At 43.6% G+C, this 17,435-nt stretch overlaps 1 protein-coding gene across 4 annotated transcripts in view; it reads right to left on the minus strand.

The window, feature by feature from the left end:
- The window catches only part of LOC139368057 (vesicle-fusing ATPase), a 40,077-nt gene that overhangs the window by 14,421 nt on the left and 8,221 nt on the right, over positions 1 to 17,435 (minus strand). For all 4 annotated transcript variants that reach the window (XR_011626921.1, XR_011626922.1, XM_071106591.1 and 1 more), the window contains exons 4-10: positions 16,275 to 16,314; positions 13,032 to 13,198; positions 9,575 to 9,682; positions 7,850 to 7,925; positions 7,046 to 7,201; positions 3,598 to 3,797; positions 2,505 to 2,670 (exon numbers count right to left, since the gene is read on the minus strand). Coding sequence is in view for 2 of the 4 variants with exons in the window: in XM_071106591.1 (XP_070962692.1) it covers positions 2,505 to 2,670; positions 3,598 to 3,797; positions 7,046 to 7,201; positions 7,850 to 7,925; positions 9,575 to 9,682; positions 13,032 to 13,198; positions 16,275 to 16,314 (913 nt within the window). In the remaining 2 variants the exon portion in view is untranslated. The remainder of the gene's footprint in view (positions 1 to 2,504; positions 2,671 to 3,597; positions 3,798 to 7,045; positions 7,202 to 7,849; positions 7,926 to 9,574; positions 9,683 to 13,031; positions 13,199 to 16,274; positions 16,315 to 17,435) is intronic.

The raw sequence follows: 17,435 nt of genomic DNA on the forward strand, positions 1-17,435 counted from the left end.
CTGTTCCACATCAAGTAACTGATGAAAGCAGTACAATTATAGAAAATAAAATAATACAAATACACCTTATAGCGGGGACTGTGAAGCAACACAAACACAGGCACAGACACATGCGTCCACACAATAACATATGCACTATACACACACATACACATCGATTTTGTATTGTAGATATGTGGTAGTGGTGGAGTTGAAGCCTAAGGGCACACAGTGTTGTGAAATCTGAGAAGATATTGTAATGTTTTTAAAATTGTATAACTGACGTAATTTTGCTAGACCACAGGAAGAGTAGCTGCTGCTTTGGCAATGGGGATCCATAATAAATACTAATACAAATGTTAGGGAAGAACTAGGCCATAACTAAAGGCCTTATGAAATGTCTAATATATGGTCATAAATGTTTTACTTTTAATTCAAACACATTCACTTGAAGGTTTCAGGACTATATGTTTTTGACTGCAAAAACCATGCCTCCGTCACTAACACACACATTCATGGGTCGGTATCTCTAACATCGACTTGAAAGGCATGCTGGGATTAGAATTATTAGAATTTTTGCAACAAGGAAATGGCGAAGAAAATTCTGCATAGTGCATCTTTAAGTCGGAATTTGCAACACCCACAGTTTTAGTGATCCAACACTCTTAGGGTGTTAGTTTATCAACACTTTGAAAAGTGTTGGTTTAACACTATTTCAGTGGGTCACATACACACACTAAGAAAGTGTTAAATTTAAAGTTCTGATCTCAAATTTGCTGTGTATTTATAAGTATTTGGACACGGCCTGTGTGTGTGTGTGTGTGTGTGTACATTTGCGTACACTACCGGTCAAAAGTTGTAGAACATATGGAATAGTGTTTTTTTTTATTTTATCAAAATCGATTTTATATTTGAGATTCTTCAAATAGCCACCCTTTGCCTTGATGACAGCTTTGCACGCTCTTGCATTCTCTCAACCAGCATCACCTGGAATGCTTTTCCAACAGTCTTGAAGGAGTTCCCACATGCTGAGCACTTGTTGGCTGCTTTTCCAGACAGTGTCACCAGAAAAGCAACCCCACATCATAACACCTCCTCCTCCATGCTTTACGGTGGGAAATACACATGCGTTCACCCACACCGCGTCTCACAAAGACACAGCAGTTGAAACCAAAAATCTCCAATTTGGACTCAAGACCAAAGGACAGATTTCCACCAGTCTAAAGTCCATTGCTCCTGTTTCTTGGCCAAAGCAAGTCTCTTGTATTCTTATTGGTGTCCTTTAGTAGTGGATTCTTTGCAGCAATTCGACCATGAAGGCCTGATTCACACAGTTGATGTTGAGATGTGTCTGTTACTTGCACTCTGTGAAGCATTTATTTGGGCTGCAATTTCTGAGGCTGGTAACTAATGAACTTATCCTCTGCAGCAGAGATAACTCTGGGTCTTCCTTTCCTGTGACGGTCCTCATGAGAGCCAGTTTCATCATAGCACATGATTGTTTTTGCAACTGCACTTGAAGAAACGTTCAAAGTTCTTGAAATGTTTTGTATTGACTGACCTTCATGTCTTAAAGTAAAGATGGACTGTCCTTTCTCTTTGCTTATTTGAGCTGTTCTTTCCGTATTATGGACGTGGTCTTTTACCAAATAGGACTATCTTCTGTATACACACACCTACCTTGTCACAACACAACTGACTGGCTCAAACGCTCATGAAGCTGGATAAGAGAATGGCAAGAGTGTGCAAAGCTGCCATCAAGGCAAAGGGTGGCTATTTGAAGAATCTCAAATAAAATATAGATGTTTTTTTCTGAGGTTTTTTGTGTGATTTTACCCCTTTTTTTTTTTTACCCCTTTTTCTCCCCAATTTCGTGGTATCCAATTGTTAGTAGCTACTATCTTGTCTCATCGCTACAACTCCCGTACGGGCTCGGGAGAGACGAAGGTTGAAAGTCATGCGTCCTCCGATACACAACCCAACCAAGCCGCACTGCTTCTTAACACAGCGCGCATCCAACCCAGAAGCCAGCCGCACCAATGTGTCGGAGGAAACACCGTGCACCTGGCAACCTTGGTTAGCGTGCACTGCGCCCGGCCTGCCACAGGCGCGATGAGACAAGGATATCCCTACCGGCCAAACCCTCCCTAACACGGACGACGCTGGGCCAATTGTGCGTCGCCCCACGGACCTCCCGGTCCCGGCCGGTTACGACAGAGCCTGGGCGCGAACCCAGTCTCTCTGGTGGCACAGCTGGCGCTGCAGTACAGCGCCCTTAATCACTGCCCGGGAGGCCATAATAAAATATATTTTGATTTGTTTAACACTTTTTTTGGTTACTACAGGATTCCATATGTGTTATTTCATAGTTTTGATGTCTTCACTATTATTCTACAATGTAGAAAATAGTAAAAATAAAGAAAAACCATGGAATGAGTAGGTGTGTCCCAACTTTTGACTGGTACTGTATGTGTGTCTGTGTTTCTGTGCGCACGTATGAATATGCGCATGTATGTGTGGTTTACCTATGACCAGGATGTTGTTGAGCTGCTCTACTCCGTCTATCTTGGAGAGCAGCTGGTTGACCACCGTGTCGTGGACACCTGTGCTGCCTGCCATGCTGCCACGTTGCTTACAGATGGCGTCGATCTCGTCAAAGATGATGATGTGCAGCCCACTGTTGGCGCCCAGCTGTGGAAGAAGTTAGATATGGGTGAATGAAGCAGGAGGAAGGATGCTGTGGTCACACAGGCAATGCAGTGCTAACTTAGGAGAGTATGTAGACTGTCTACCACTCGCAGCCATGGCTGTTCTGGGCTAAATTCTCCTTGGTGCGACAAGAGTGAAATCTAAAACCTTTCAAAGCCTCCTCATCCTCCCTCTGCTCTGCCATGGAGGGACAAAGTCCGCACAAACAGAGAAAGAGAGAGTTTGTGTGAGGGAGAGACCGAGAGAGACCGAGAGAATGCGAGAGAATGCGAGAGAGAGAAAAAGAGAGAGCGAGGTGAGAGAGACTGAAAGCAAGAGATAGAGAGAGCGGGGTGGGGGGTTATCTGTCCATCTCTGGCCCTGTCAGTCTCCAGACGTAACATTTAAAGCAGGTGTGGAGCTGGGCTTATTGTGGGCTAGGTGAGAGAGGGGGACAGAGAGGGGGGCAGAGATAACCCAGCAACTCATTAGGTGGCGAGGAGTGAGGCCGTCACTGTCACACCGGCGTCACCATGGGGGCTCAATACACAACTGTCCCCCAGTATGGAGAAACCCACAGACTTTTCCACCGTTATTATTACTAATATGCCTCTTTAAAGGGCAAATCAATCTTCTGCAGGAGAAATTAGCTTCTCCGTGAGGATTTGTGTGATGCTTATCTGTGTTTCGTGGAGTAGGCTGCATATTGGCCTCGGGATAAGGAATCCATTTAGTATGACATCTATTTGATTGACTTGTTATCAGGTATGTTGTGCTTGATAACCACATGAGTAATTGCAGTGAAGGTACTGGGTGGATTTAATGACATACACAATTGATTTACTGGTGTGTGTGTGTGTGTGTTTGTGTGTACGCATCTTACTGAGTTTTTATCTATGTCACATAGTGTTTATGATTTTTCCCTCCCACCCTCTTCTGCTCGTCCTCTGCGTCGGCGAACAGCTTCCTGATGTTTGCCTCGGACTCTCCCACGTACTTATTGAGGATCTCAGGGCCGTTGACCACCTTGGGCTCGCGGGCGTTCAGCATCTTCCCAATCTGCCTGGCCATCAGAGTCTTACCACAGCCAGGAGGCCCGAACAACAGGATGCCCTTCACGTGCTTACAGCCTGACAGGGAGGGACACAGACAAAAACGTTAAAAGAAACACATCGGACTTTGTGTGAATGGTTTGTGTGAGTCACAATCGTATCAGAGTCGGTGTGAATGGTTTGTGTGAGTCACAATCGTATCAGAGTCGGTGTGAATGGTTTGTGTGTGTCACAATCGTATCAGAGTCGGTGTGAATGGTTTGTGTGCGTCACAATAGTATCAGACTTGGTGTGAATGGTTTGTGTGAGTCACAATCGTATCAGAGTCGGTGTGAATGGTTTGTGTGTGTCACAATCGTATCAGAGTCGGTGTGAATGGTTTGTGTGTGTCACAATCGTATCAGAGTCGGTGTGAATGGTTTGTGTGTGTCACAATCGTATCAGAGTCGGTGTGAATGGTTTGTGTGTGTCACAATCGTATCAGAGTCGGTGTGAATGGTTTGTGTGTGTCACAATCGTATCAGAGTCGGTGTGAATGGTTTGTGTGTGTCACAATCGTATCAGAGTCGGTGTGAATGGTTTGTGTGAGTCACAATCGTATCAGACTTGGTGTGAATGGTTTGTGTACGTCACAATCGTATCAGAGTCGGTGTGAATGGTTTGTGTGCGTCACAATCGTATCAGACTTGGTGTGAATGGTTTGTGTGTGTCACAATCGTATCAGAGTCGGTGTGAATGGTTTGTGTGTGTCACAATCGTATCAGAGTCGGTGTGAATGGTTTGTGTGTGTCACAATCGTATCAGAGTCGGTGTGAATGGTTTGTGTGTGTCACAATCGTATCAGAGTCGGTGTGAATGGTTTGTGTGTGTCACAATCGTATCAGAGTCGGTGTGAATGGTTTGTGTGTGTCACAATCGTATCAGAGTCGGTGTGAATGGTTTGTGTGTGTCACAATCGTATCAGAGTCAGTGTGAATGGTTTGTGTGTGTCACAATCGTATCAGAGTTGGTGTACGTCATAATAGTATCAGACTTGGTGTGAATGGTTTGTGTGCGTCACAATAGTATCAGACTTGGTGTGAATGGTTTGTGTGTGTCACAATCGTATCAGAGTCGGTGTGAATGGTTTGTGTGTGTCACAATCGTATCAGAGTCGGTGTGAATGGTTTGTGTGTGTCACAATCGTATCAGAGTCGGTGTGAATGGTTTGTGTGTGTCACAATCGTATCAGAGTCGGTGTGAATGGTTTGTGTGTGTCACAATCGTATCAGAGTCGGTGTGAATGGTTTGTGTGTGTCACAATCGTATCAGAGTCGGTGTGAATGGTTTGTGTGTGTCACAATCGTATCAGAGTCAGTGTGAATGGTTTGTGTGTGTCACAATCGTATCAGAGTTGGTGTACGTCATAATAGTATCAGACTTGGTGTGAATGGTTTGTGTGCGTCACAATAGTATCAGACTTGGTGTGAATGGTTTGTGTGAGTCACAATCGTATCAGAATCGGTGTGAATGGTTTGTGTGAGTCACAATAGTATCAGAGTCGGTGTGAATGGTTTGTGTGAGTCACAATCGTATCAGAGTCGGTGTGAATGGTTTGTCTGTGTCACAATAGTATCAGAGTCGGTGTGAATGGTTTGTGTGAGTCACAATCGTATCAGAGTCGGTGGGGAAAGGCCTCTTTAGCACTCTATGCTCCCATTGGCTGTTTCTCCAAAGCACTGTGTTTGAGGTGACTTTTGCCTTAAAGTCATTGTCCGATCTCATCCCTGATTCATGTCACATCCAGATATGAAACATTCCCAAGGTATTTAAAGTTCACAAGTTCAATTTGTGAGAATGAGCAGGAAAAAAAACTGATGAATCGGCTAGATTTACTGTATTTACTGCTATGATTCACTACAAGTTGACTCTGGGGTGTGTTTCTTATAAAGATCAAGTCTTGTGATTAGACCCAACCAATTTGGAGCAGTTTTGGGTCTAGACTGAAACCCAGACTGCATTGGTCCTAGTAGCTTTTTGCACCTGTTTAGTGACATTTGCTCCCGACTCATCGAGGGGCCAGAGATAGACATCGCCCCTGTCATTTATATGTGCTGAAGGGGAGACAGACAGGGGTAGTGAGGAGGGGCTCCAGGTAAACCATTATAGTGTGTGTGTGTGTGTATGTGTGTGTGTGTGATCCCTTGCTGTCTTCCTGACTTTTGCGGGAGTGTGAGGAGACATGGAGAGAGTGAGAGCCCCACCACACACACACCTCCCCCCTATGATCATCTCTCTCAGCACCTGCGCTCCCTGACACTCCCCAATTACACCCTCACCTTTAGACTCTCCTCTATCAGGGCTCGCCATCTCATTAGACCAGCCAGCTGGCCACAGCCAGGGGCCAACTCCTGCACCCCATAGCACCCAGCCGCCCTGCTTAAGGTCATCTCTCGCACTCACACTGGACGCCACGAGGCTAGGACTGGGGCTCTCTGTGTGTGTGTGTGTGTGTGTGTGTGTGTGTGTGTGTGTGTGTGTATGACGCAGAAGAGCACCTGACTTGCTTTCACTATGAACCATTCTTTAGTGATGGGAATCAGCATCGTAATCTGAGACATGTCAAACAACTATTTACCAGTGCATGCAAGGATTATTCCGTGGGGGATGGATGCCTGCGTCATAACTGACGGACGACTGACGAATGAGAGCAGCATCTCGAGAGGACACTACATTGTCTGTCCAATAATGGACGCCCCCTTGGGCCTAACCGAGTGAGTGAGACAATTCATTTTTCAAATAACTAGTTTACCGGTAGTCTAGTGTTCAGTAGTGTTGTCAAAAAAAGAGAAAAGTCTGAAACTACATTGTCAGTCCAATAATAGTATCCCCATTCGGTCCACTTGTTTGAGACTGTCACAATGTGCAGTAGTATTGGTCTGAAAACCAATGCCATCAGAACACAGAGAGTCTTATTCATATCATGGCGTTTCATCCAGAGACCGATTGTGTGATTTGGTTTGGCAGGCTGTCCTGCCCCCCCCTCCCCCTCCCCTCCCCTCCCCTCACAGTGGCTAATGGTTCAGTCTGTCTGACATTAGGCTGGAACACAGGCTCACTGGGACCTTGAAAAGTGGTTAGCGGGGGGATGCGGTGAGAGAAAAATACACAGAGAGCTATAAAAAGTACAAGTAAGAGAGCGAGAAACTGAGTGTGCAAGAGAACAGGCATGTGTGAAAATAAGACTGAATACAATGGATTGAGTGAAAGTCAAGAAAGAGAAACTGCTGTTGAGAAAGAAAGATCTGGAGGACGAGAAAGACCAACAGAGACAGAGAGGAGCTCACCCATCTGCTCCACGATGTCTGGAGGAAAGACTCGAGAGGCGAAGGCCCTACGGAAGATATCAGAGAACTCCTTGTCCAGGCCACCGATGCCCATGCGCTCAAAGTTCCAGTCTGGGTTGATGATGGACTGACGAGACTCTCTGGTCTTCGCTTTCCCTTGATTATCAGAAAGGCAAATACACAAACAGGGTTCAATACTTTGTTAACCTCAGGTTCTCATCTATTTAACCTTTGACATTTTCTTCTTTATTAGTGTTTTGTATGTGTGTAAACCTAGCACCAGTGGCAGCTCATAGATGGGGAATGGTGCAAAGCTTTTAATGTATTAACTAAATAGTCCATCAAAGACATAATGAAGAACATGTACTCTACATGCAACTGAATGAATGACACTTTCCTCTCTAGGAAACTTTCGCCATCTCAATTTCATCACTCAAAACAACTGAAAGCAAGGAGAGGATAGCCAAACATAAAATTTGGACAGGGTGCCCCCTTGGGGTCGTATTGGGTTACAACAAGCACATGCCACAAACTGATAAAGTCAATCAGGGTGGTTTAGTGAGGCCGAGTGTCACTTAGCTTAGCCTTGTAAACACATCCACTTTGGTTCATTATGGAAATATCAAGCCTAATTTGTTTACATCTTAATATCCTGGGTCTATTACGCTTTGAGCGGACCAACTTGTCAGATATACACAACCCTGATTTACAAATACCGTAACGGAGTGAGACTAAATACATTTGCTGTAGTCACTTAATACAAGACAGGGTTTTCCACGAGAGCAAGCCGAGGATGACACTTACCAATGAGGGTAAGAGAGGAGCTCTCTGCCTTCTCGAAAACCACCTGGCTGTTGCCCAGCAACAAGCCAATGTCAATCTGTAAAGACCACGGAGATAGAAGACAGTTAGGAGTGAGATGGTGGACAGAGAAATCCACACGTTTTCTATGAGAATTTACTTTACTAACTAGCTAGCACCTTCGGTGTACTGTATAGCTAGTGTAACTATAATAAACTCAGGGAAAAAAAGAAACGTCCTTTTTCAGGACTCTGTCTTTCAAAGATAATTGGTAAAAATCCAAATAACTTCACAGATCTTCATTGTAAGGGTTTAAACACTGTTTCCAATGCTTGTTCAATGAACCATAATCAGTTAATGAACATGCACCTGTGGAACGGCCGTTAAGACACTAACAGCTTACAGACGGTAGGCAGTTAAGGTCACAGTTATGAAAACTTAGGACACTAAAGAGGCCTTTCTACTGACTCTGAAAAACACCAAAAGAAAGATGCCCAAGGTCCCTGCTCATCTGCGTGAACGTGCCTTAGGCATGCTGCAAGGAGGCATGAGGACTGAAGATGTGGCCAGGGCAATAAATTGCAATGTCCGTATTGTGAGACGTCTAAGACAGTGCTACAGGGAGACAGGGCGGACAGCTGATCGTCCTCGCAGTGTAACACCTGCACAGGATCGGTACATCCGAACATCACACCTGTGGGACAGGTACAGAATGACAACAACAACTGCCTCACACCAGGAACGCACAATCCCTGCATCTGTGCTCAGACTGTCTGAAATAGGCTGAGAGAGGCTGGACTGAGGGCTTGTAGGCAGGTCCTCACCAGACATCACCGGCAACAACCCACCGTCGCTGGACCAGACAGGACTGACAAAAAGTGCTCTTCACTGACGAGTCGCGGTTTTATCTCACCAGGGGTGATGGTCGGATTCACGTTTATCGTCGAAGGAATTAGCGTTACACTGAGGCCTGTACTCTGGAGTGGGATCCGTCATGGTCTGGGGCAGTGTGTCACAGCATCATCGGATTGAGCTTATTGTCATTGCAGGCAATCTCAACGCTTTGCATTACAGGGAAGACATCCTCCTCCCTCATGTGGTACCCATCCTGCAGGCTCATCCTGACATGACCCTCCAGCATGACAATACTGCTCGTTCTGTGCGTGATTTCCTGCAAGACAGGAATGTCAGTGTTCTGCCATGGCCAGCAAAGAGCCCGGATCTCAATCCCATTGAGCACGTCTGGGACCTGTTGGATCGGAGGGTGAGGGCTAGGGCCATTCCCCCCAGAAATGTCCGGGACCTTGCAGGTGCCTTGGTGGAAGAGTGGGGTAACATCTCACCGCAGGAACTGGCACATCTGGTGCAGTCCATGAGGAGGAGATGCACTGCATTACTTAATGCAGCTGGTGGCCACACCAGATACTGACTGTTACTTTTGATTTTGACCCCCCCCCCCCTTTGTTCAGGGACCATTATTGAATTTGTTAGTCACATGACTGTGGAATGTCTGTTGTTGAATCTTGTTATGTTCATACAAATATTTACACGTTAAGCTTGCTGAAAATAAACACAGTTGACAGTGAGAGGACGTTTCTGTTTTTTGCTGAGTTTCTAAGTAGTTATGATTAGTTATAGTGTATGAATAGTCCTATGTAATGTAACATGGAATGGTGCTAATCTGACTAATAAAGGTCATGAGAGGGTTGATGCTGGAGGTACATGTACATTGTGCTTCTTCCCAGAGCCTGCATTTCCCTTGAGGATGCTGGGGTCCATGGCCTCGATGTCCTTTATCAGCAGGCCAAATAGCTTCTCACAGAAACTAAACACCAGCTATATAGACAGAGAGAAACAGGATGAAAAGTGGACAATGTGTCATAAGAATGTAAAGCATAACAGCATGTGAACAAATACAAACCGTAGCAAATTGTCACAACGTAAGTACGCCATTCTCAAAGGTTCTTGCACGCCGTCAATAAGTATTTGTATAATCTAATCGATGGGGATAAACAGGATTTGTTAAGGATCGCCTTGCATCAGACGATGGAAGTTGACTATTGCATGTGATACATTTTGCTCCAGAATGAAATGATTCCCCTGACATCTTACCATTAGATGCAGAAAAAGCCTTTGATAGGTTAAAATGGGAGTACCTACAGATCGCACTAGGTCATCTGGGCTTGTGTGCTAAATATATCAATCTGATTTTGTACGCCAACTCTTGTGCAATGGTGATTACCGGCACTAACTGCTCTTCCTTCTGTCCCCATCTCTAGAGCTTTTGTCCCCATCTCTAGAGCTTCTGTCCCCATCCCTAGAGCTTCTGTCCCCATCCCTAGAGCTTCTGTCCCCATCCCTAGAGCTTCTGTCCCCATCTCTAGAGCTTCTGTCCCCATCTCTAGAGCTTCTGTCCCCATCTCTAGAGCTTCTGTCCCCATCTCTAGAGCTTCTGTCCCCATCTCTTCGTTGCTTCTCATTCTCTCACTTCAGCCTCTTGCCCGAGCCGTACGGCAACCCAATACCATATAACCAAGTATCATTAATGTCTCTTCCCATTTTATCTCGCTGTATGCAGATGATGTCCTCTTGTTTTAAACAACATTTTTATTGAGTACATTTAGTAGCTTCTCGGGATAGAAAATTAACTGGCTAAAGTCTGGACTATTGTCCCTTAACAATTCTAATGACTCTGTAATAGCTGGTATACCTTATGTTGAAGACCTTAGATATCTGGGCATTGACATTTACAAGAGTCTGGAAGTGATTGTGACAAAGACATATACTTCCTTTCTAAACAAGTTTGAGTGTGATTTAAAGAGACGACTCAGTCCTCATTAGCTTCCCAGTCTTGCGTTTCTGTAATTAAAATGAATGCGTTGATCCTTATGAACTTTATTATCTCTATGATTCCGCTGTGTCTACTATCAGGATACTAGGACAGGCTTCATAGTGCAATCTTAGAATAGCAAAACACAAATAATCAAATGATTGACTTTACAAAGACCCAAGCCTGCTGTTGGGTGGGGTGTTCCGGATGTTACATTTTATCACTGGGCTTTTGTATCACGAGCAATTCCAATATAGATAGATCCTAGTAGTGACACAGATTGGCGGTCAAATGAGGAGAAACTTGTTCTTTACACGGTTTGTTCGTTATCCCCTTGAAACAAGCTAGATTTCATTATGGCCCAATTGTTTCTAATGTTCTGTCTATGCAGACATTAGCAATGAGAGACACACTCATGTAGTTTGTTGTATTCCCAATGGAGTAAAAACATTTTATTTACACTTAGAGATCTATTTGACTCTCAAGGACTAGGTGCTTTTTCAGATGAACAACAGATGTTTAATTTATCTTTATTTTGTGTGTGTGTATTTTTCCACCTTTTTTGAGCTTGTCTCATCGCTGCAACTTCCCAACGGGCTTGGGAGGCGAAGGTCGAGTCGTGCTTCCGCCAAAACATGACCGGCCAAACCGCGCTTAACACCCGCCCCCTTAACCCGGAAGCCAGCCGCACCAATGTGTCGGAGGAAACACTGTTCAACTGCCAACCGAGGTCAGCCTGCAGGCACCCGGCCCGCCACAAGGAGTCGCTAGAGAGCGATGAGCCAAGTAGAACTTCTCCGGCTAAACCCTCAATTAAGAACAAATTCTTATTTACAAAGACAGCCTACCCCAACCAAACCCTCCCCTAACCAGGACGACGCTGGCCCAATTGTGAGCCGCCCTATAGGACTCCCAATCACGTCCGGTTGTGACACAGCCTGGGATCAAACCCAGGTCTGTAATGACGCCTCTAGCACTGCGATGCAGTACCTTAGGCCGCTGTGCCACTCGGGAGGCCCTTTGTTTTCCAGTTACGTGCTACCTTAAAGGCTTATGGTGTTCGCTGGATTTCACATTTATGTAAACATCCATTTACTGACTGGATGCATGTCAAATCTAAAACCAAAGGAATTGTATCTGTTATTTATTTGAAAATAGTTTATGGTACCAACAAACCCTTGAAGATGAATGAAACCATGGAATAATGACTTTTGAGTTCTAGAGGAAGACATTGGAGTGGGAAACTGTGTGGAGTACATAGGTGGAGCATCTCGGAACCTTAACCTCCAAACAATTCACTTCAACTTCATTCATAGAACTTATGCTACTCCACACAAAATATATCAAATGTCTTTAGTACCCTCCCCTTTTAGGTACCTTCTGATCACAGCTACTGCTTTATTTATGCATGTAATGTGCAATTGTCCTCGGGTTTATTGTTTTGGGAAAAGACACTATATGTCTATCTAAAATACTTGGGAGAAAGTGTAAGATCTCCCTGCTCTCCTGTTGTGTTGCTGTTGAATGACAGCACATCAGGATCAATGTCTTTAGATCACAAAAGGGTGTGGCTAGCAGGCCTAACAACTGCAACAACAACAATGCTTGCCTTAAGATGGAAGCTCCAATGGGTGTTCTCATTTTTAGATATTGTTATTTAGGAATTGTCCACTGCTCGTTCTCAAGGTGACAGTGAAAGAATCTTATTAATGTGGTCAAACGCAGCTGAAAGTGTAAGATCTCTTGCTATGAGAAGTTAAATCAAAAGAGTCACGGGTGGAATGGTGTGGGTTCTATTTTGGGTTTATTTTCTAATTCATCCTGTTTTTATTTTACTTGCTTTGGTGGACTCAATTAGCATAGCATTTATTGTTGCTTGGTAAGTGCATGTACTATGAATGTCTCTTGTGGTATTGATAAGCATGTAATGATTGTCATGTGATATGGACATGCGCTGACAAGGTATTTATCATTTGTCCAATGCTGTTTATTCTGCCAATTGATTGAATACAGAGTAATAATAAAAACATATTTTAAAAATATATACAAAATGTAAGTACACAACAAAAAAGTTTGGGCAATTAAATTATTTGACGAGATGTGCGCTCTATGCTACCCCTCAACCTAAAGCCAAGAGTACGACAAAGTTACCCCTTGACAATGATCTACAGTCAGTTTTGCCACTTTGCAATGATTAAGGATTTGGGATAATGGTAAGCTGATCCTAGATCTGTGTGTACGGGCAACTTCTACCCAGAGCTTCAAGACCAACAAAGTCCTCGAGGAGGTAGTGTGTGTAACCCCAACCTGTCATCCTAGCCTTCCCCATCCATCTGTAGGCTACAGTTCCAGTACCTGCTGGCCTACACTGAAGGCCTGGCTGTTGAAGTGCTGGATGAACTCTGCAGCCATCTTGTCTGAGTCGTATGGGCTGCTGTCCACGCTCTTCTTCTGCAGGAAGTCAATCTCCACTATCATGGTGCCTACACACTGCTTGGACTTGTCAAAGTTGTAGCCGGTCACTACATGGACACACAGCGGAGAAAGGACACACACAGTGAGATGGCAAAAGAGTAGTAGCCCAATTACTTTTCACCTCGTTTCTCAGTTTTTATTTTCACGTACAACGTCAACTGTCTGGTTGGTGTTCGATTACAGTACCTTGCTCGTTAGTGCTATTCACTTTGTAGCATATTGAATGAACAACCTCATCAAGGACAAACAACTAATTATTACCATTTGTTAGAGTGTACTGTTCACGTTACAGTGAGTTCAAATGGGCCTCTGTCGTTCAGGGCTTCACATCTGAGAGAGCACACTGCAACACGGGGCTGAAAGTGATTAAGGGAACCAGCTGTTCACAGTGCTCCGTCCAAACCTGTTCACACCCAGCTTGTGTTGCCGTACCGACGTTATGCAAATGAGCCATGTAGCGGATCTATTCCGGGCCAGGGTGTCTTTACATATCAACACTTTGCTAATTTAAGGGCTCATATTTTGATTTGCCTAGGCAGAGCTAGTCTGGTCCCAAACCGCATGTGCTGTAGCCAACTGTTGTTGCCATGCCTACATGTTTGTCAAGCCAAAGAACGAACACAGAGAGGAGTTGGCTGTAGCACTAAAACAGATTTGGACTATGAGGCTAAGGCAGAGCTACAGGACTTAGGCCTATTACAATAGGCATTTTCGCTACAGATATAATCTGATAGTAGGTTTATAATGGCTTTGGTTACTACATGATTCCATATGTGTTATTTCAAAGTTTTGATGTCTTCACTATTCTACAATGTAGAAAATAGAAAAAAATAAAGAAAAACCCTGAGTAGGTGTTCTAAAACTTTTGACCGGTAGTGTATATTAGTGAGATTTTCCACATTTATTTTTTACATTACAGCCTTATTCTAAAATTTATGAAATAAAATAAAAATCCTCAGCAATCTACACACAATACCCCGTAATGACAAAGAAAAAACTATTTTTTTAGAAATGTTAGCAAATGTATTAAAAAATAAAAACAGAAATACCTTGGTGCGGCAGGGTAGCCTAGTAACCGAAAGGTTGCAAGCTCAAATCCCCGAGCTGACAAGGTACAAATCTGTCGTTCTGCCCCTGAACAGGCAGTTAACCCACTGTTCCTAGGCCTTCATTGAAAATAAGAATTTGTTCTTAACTGACTTGTCTAGTTAAATAAAAGGTCAAATAAAAAAATACATTTACATAAGTATTCAGACCCTTAGCTATGAAACTCGAAATTGAGCTCAGGTGCATCCTGTTTCCGTTGATCATCCTTGAGATGTTTCTACAGTCCACCTGATGTAAATGAAATTGATTGGACATGATTTGGAAAGGCATACACCTGTCTATATAAAGTCCAACAGTTGACAGTGCATGTCAGAGCAAAAAAACTATCCATGAGATTGAAGGAATTGTACGTAGAGCTCAGAGACCGGATTGTGTTGAGGCACAGATCTGGATAAATGTACCCAAAACATTTCTGCAGCATTGAAGGTCCCCAGTGGTCTCCATCATTCTTAAATGGAAGAAGTTTGGTGGCCGTCCAGCCAAACTGAGCAATTGGGGGAGAAGGGCCGATGGTCACTCTGACAGAGCTCCAGAGTTCCTCTGTGGAGATGGGAGAACCTTCCAGAAGGACAACCATCTCTGCAACACTCCCTCAATCAGGCCTTTATGGTAGAGTGGACAGATGGAAGCCCCACCTCAGTAAAAGGCACATAACAGCCCACTTGGAGTTTGACAAAAGGCACCCAATTACTCTGGTTTGATGAAACCAAGATGTAACTTTTTGTCTGAATGAAGAAACCTGGCACCATCCATACGGTGAAGCATCATTCTGTGCAGATGTTTTTCAGCGGCAGGAACTGGGAGACAAGTCAGGATCGAGGGGAAGATGAACAGAGCAAAGTGCAGAGAGATCCTTGAAGAAAACCTGCTCCAGAGTGCTCAGAACCTCAGACTGGGGCGAAGGTTCACCTTCCAACAAGACAACGACCCTAAGCTCACAGCCAAGACAGTGCAGAAGTAGCTTCGGGACAAGTCTCTGAAAGTCCTTGAGAGGCCCAGACAGAATTGAACCCGATCAAACATCTATGGAGAGACCTGAAAATAGCTGTGCAGCAACGCTCCCCATCCAACCTGACAGAGCTTGAGAGGATCTGCAGAGAAAAATGGGTGAAACTCCCCAAATACAGGTGTGCCAAGCTTGTAGCGTCATACTGAAGAAGACTCGATACTATAATCGCTGCCAAAGATATTTCAACAAAGTACTGAGCATCTGAATACTTATGCAAATGTGATATTTCAGGTTTTTTTTCATATAAATTAGCAAAAATAAAACTTTTTTTTTGCTTTGTCATTATGGGGTAGTGTGTGTACATTGAGGGGAAATATCAATTTAATTCATTTTAGAATAAGGCTGTAACGTAACAAATTATGGAAAAAGTCAAGGGGTCTGAATTCTATCAAATATATTCAAAAATTATTTAAAAAATTAATACAAATACATTTTAAAGAAAAAGAACACCTTCTTAATATTGAGTTGTATTTTTGTCTTTCCCATTCACTCTCTGAATGGCACAAATACACAATCCATGTCTCAATTGTCTCAAGGCTTAAAAATCCTTCTTTAACATGTCTCCTATCTTCATCTACACTGATTGAAGTGGATTTAACAGGTGACATCAATAAGGGACCATAGCTTTCACCGTATCAGTCTATGTCATGGAATAGGCAGGTGTTCCTAATGTTTTTTACACTCAGTGTATTGCAATCAACTGGAAGCTCTATCACTGCAGCAAAGGATCATGGGATAATTGCCATTTCTCTGACATAGTAGAAACATCTATAACCATTAGAGTGAAATATGATTAGGTTGCAGGGTTTTTGCTAGAGAAGGATGCTGGGTTGTTATTGTTGAGACTGAGTGGTTATTGTGGCTATGGACCAGAGCTAACCATCAATAGGAGAGCAATAATACAATGGCAATGGTTATCAATTTCCTTAAAGAGGCTGCTTGAAGCAGAAAGTACCTTCCTGCACTCGCACACAATCACCTCACAGTTCATCATGTTTTACTCTTACCTTCCACATCCTGACCAATGGAGATGCCTGCCCATTTTCTCTGAAAAACAAGTCATTTATCCTAATCAGTGTACAGTTCACACATTTCCTTTATATAAACTATTTATGGCAGGGGTGGGCCAACTATTTGGCTCGAGAGCCACAATGTGATTTCGAAATTCAACAGAGGGCCCACAGATTTTTTCTTACAGATATGTTTGTAAATATCATTTTGCGGGCCAGAAAAAGGGAAGTTATTTGAAAATATATAGGTCCATTATAATTTAAAAGGAGTGGCCTGGAGTGTTTTTTCCCCCCCAAAATAAATCACACCCCCACCCTGATTTCTGGCATCCAGTTTCTCTGCAACAAGGTATAAACAGGCCCAGGAAAAATACATTCTTGCATATGTGGACGACAGTACATCTCCAACGTAACAACACTAATAAATAGGGTATTCTGACAAAAACAGTGGTGTAACGTTCCTCTCAAGCATGGTCTTATTTTACAAGCCATTTCATCTTTCAAGAAGAACATCAGTCACACAACGGTCAAAAACCCTCAGGACCAGGCAACAGGTTTTTGACTGATCATGAACTGATGTGTCACCTACTTTACATGATTTAGGTCTAAGCTCTTGGCTGATGTATGGAGCATTACTTTACATAACTTAGGCCTAAGCTCTTGACTGATGTATGGATCATTACTTTACATGACTTAGGCCTAAGCTCTTGGCTGATGTATGGAGCATTACTTCACATGACTTAGGCCTAAGCTCTAGGCTGATGTATGGAGCATTACTTCACATGACTTAGGCCTAAGCGCTTGGCTGATGAATGGAGCATTACTTTACATGACTTAGGCCTAAGCTCTTAGCTGATGTATGGATCATTACTTTACATGACTTAGGCCTAAGCTCTTGGTTGATGTATGGAGCATTACTTTACATGACTTAGGCCTAAGCTCTTGGTTGATGTATGGAGCATTACTTTACATGACTTAGGCCTAAGCTCTTGGCTGATGTATGGAGCATTACTTCACATGACTTAGGCCTAAGCGCTTGGCTGATGAATGGAGCATTACTTTACATGACTTAGGCCTAAGCGCTTGGCTGATGTATGGAGCATTACTTTACATGACTTAGGCCTAGGCTCTTGGCTGATGTATGGAGCATTACTTTAT

This window comes from Oncorhynchus clarkii, chromosome 16 (genome assembly GCF_045791955.1).
Source record: "Oncorhynchus clarkii lewisi isolate Uvic-CL-2024 chromosome 16, UVic_Ocla_1.0, whole genome shotgun sequence".
Classification (NCBI taxonomy): domain Eukaryota; kingdom Metazoa; phylum Chordata; class Actinopteri; order Salmoniformes; family Salmonidae; genus Oncorhynchus; species Oncorhynchus clarkii.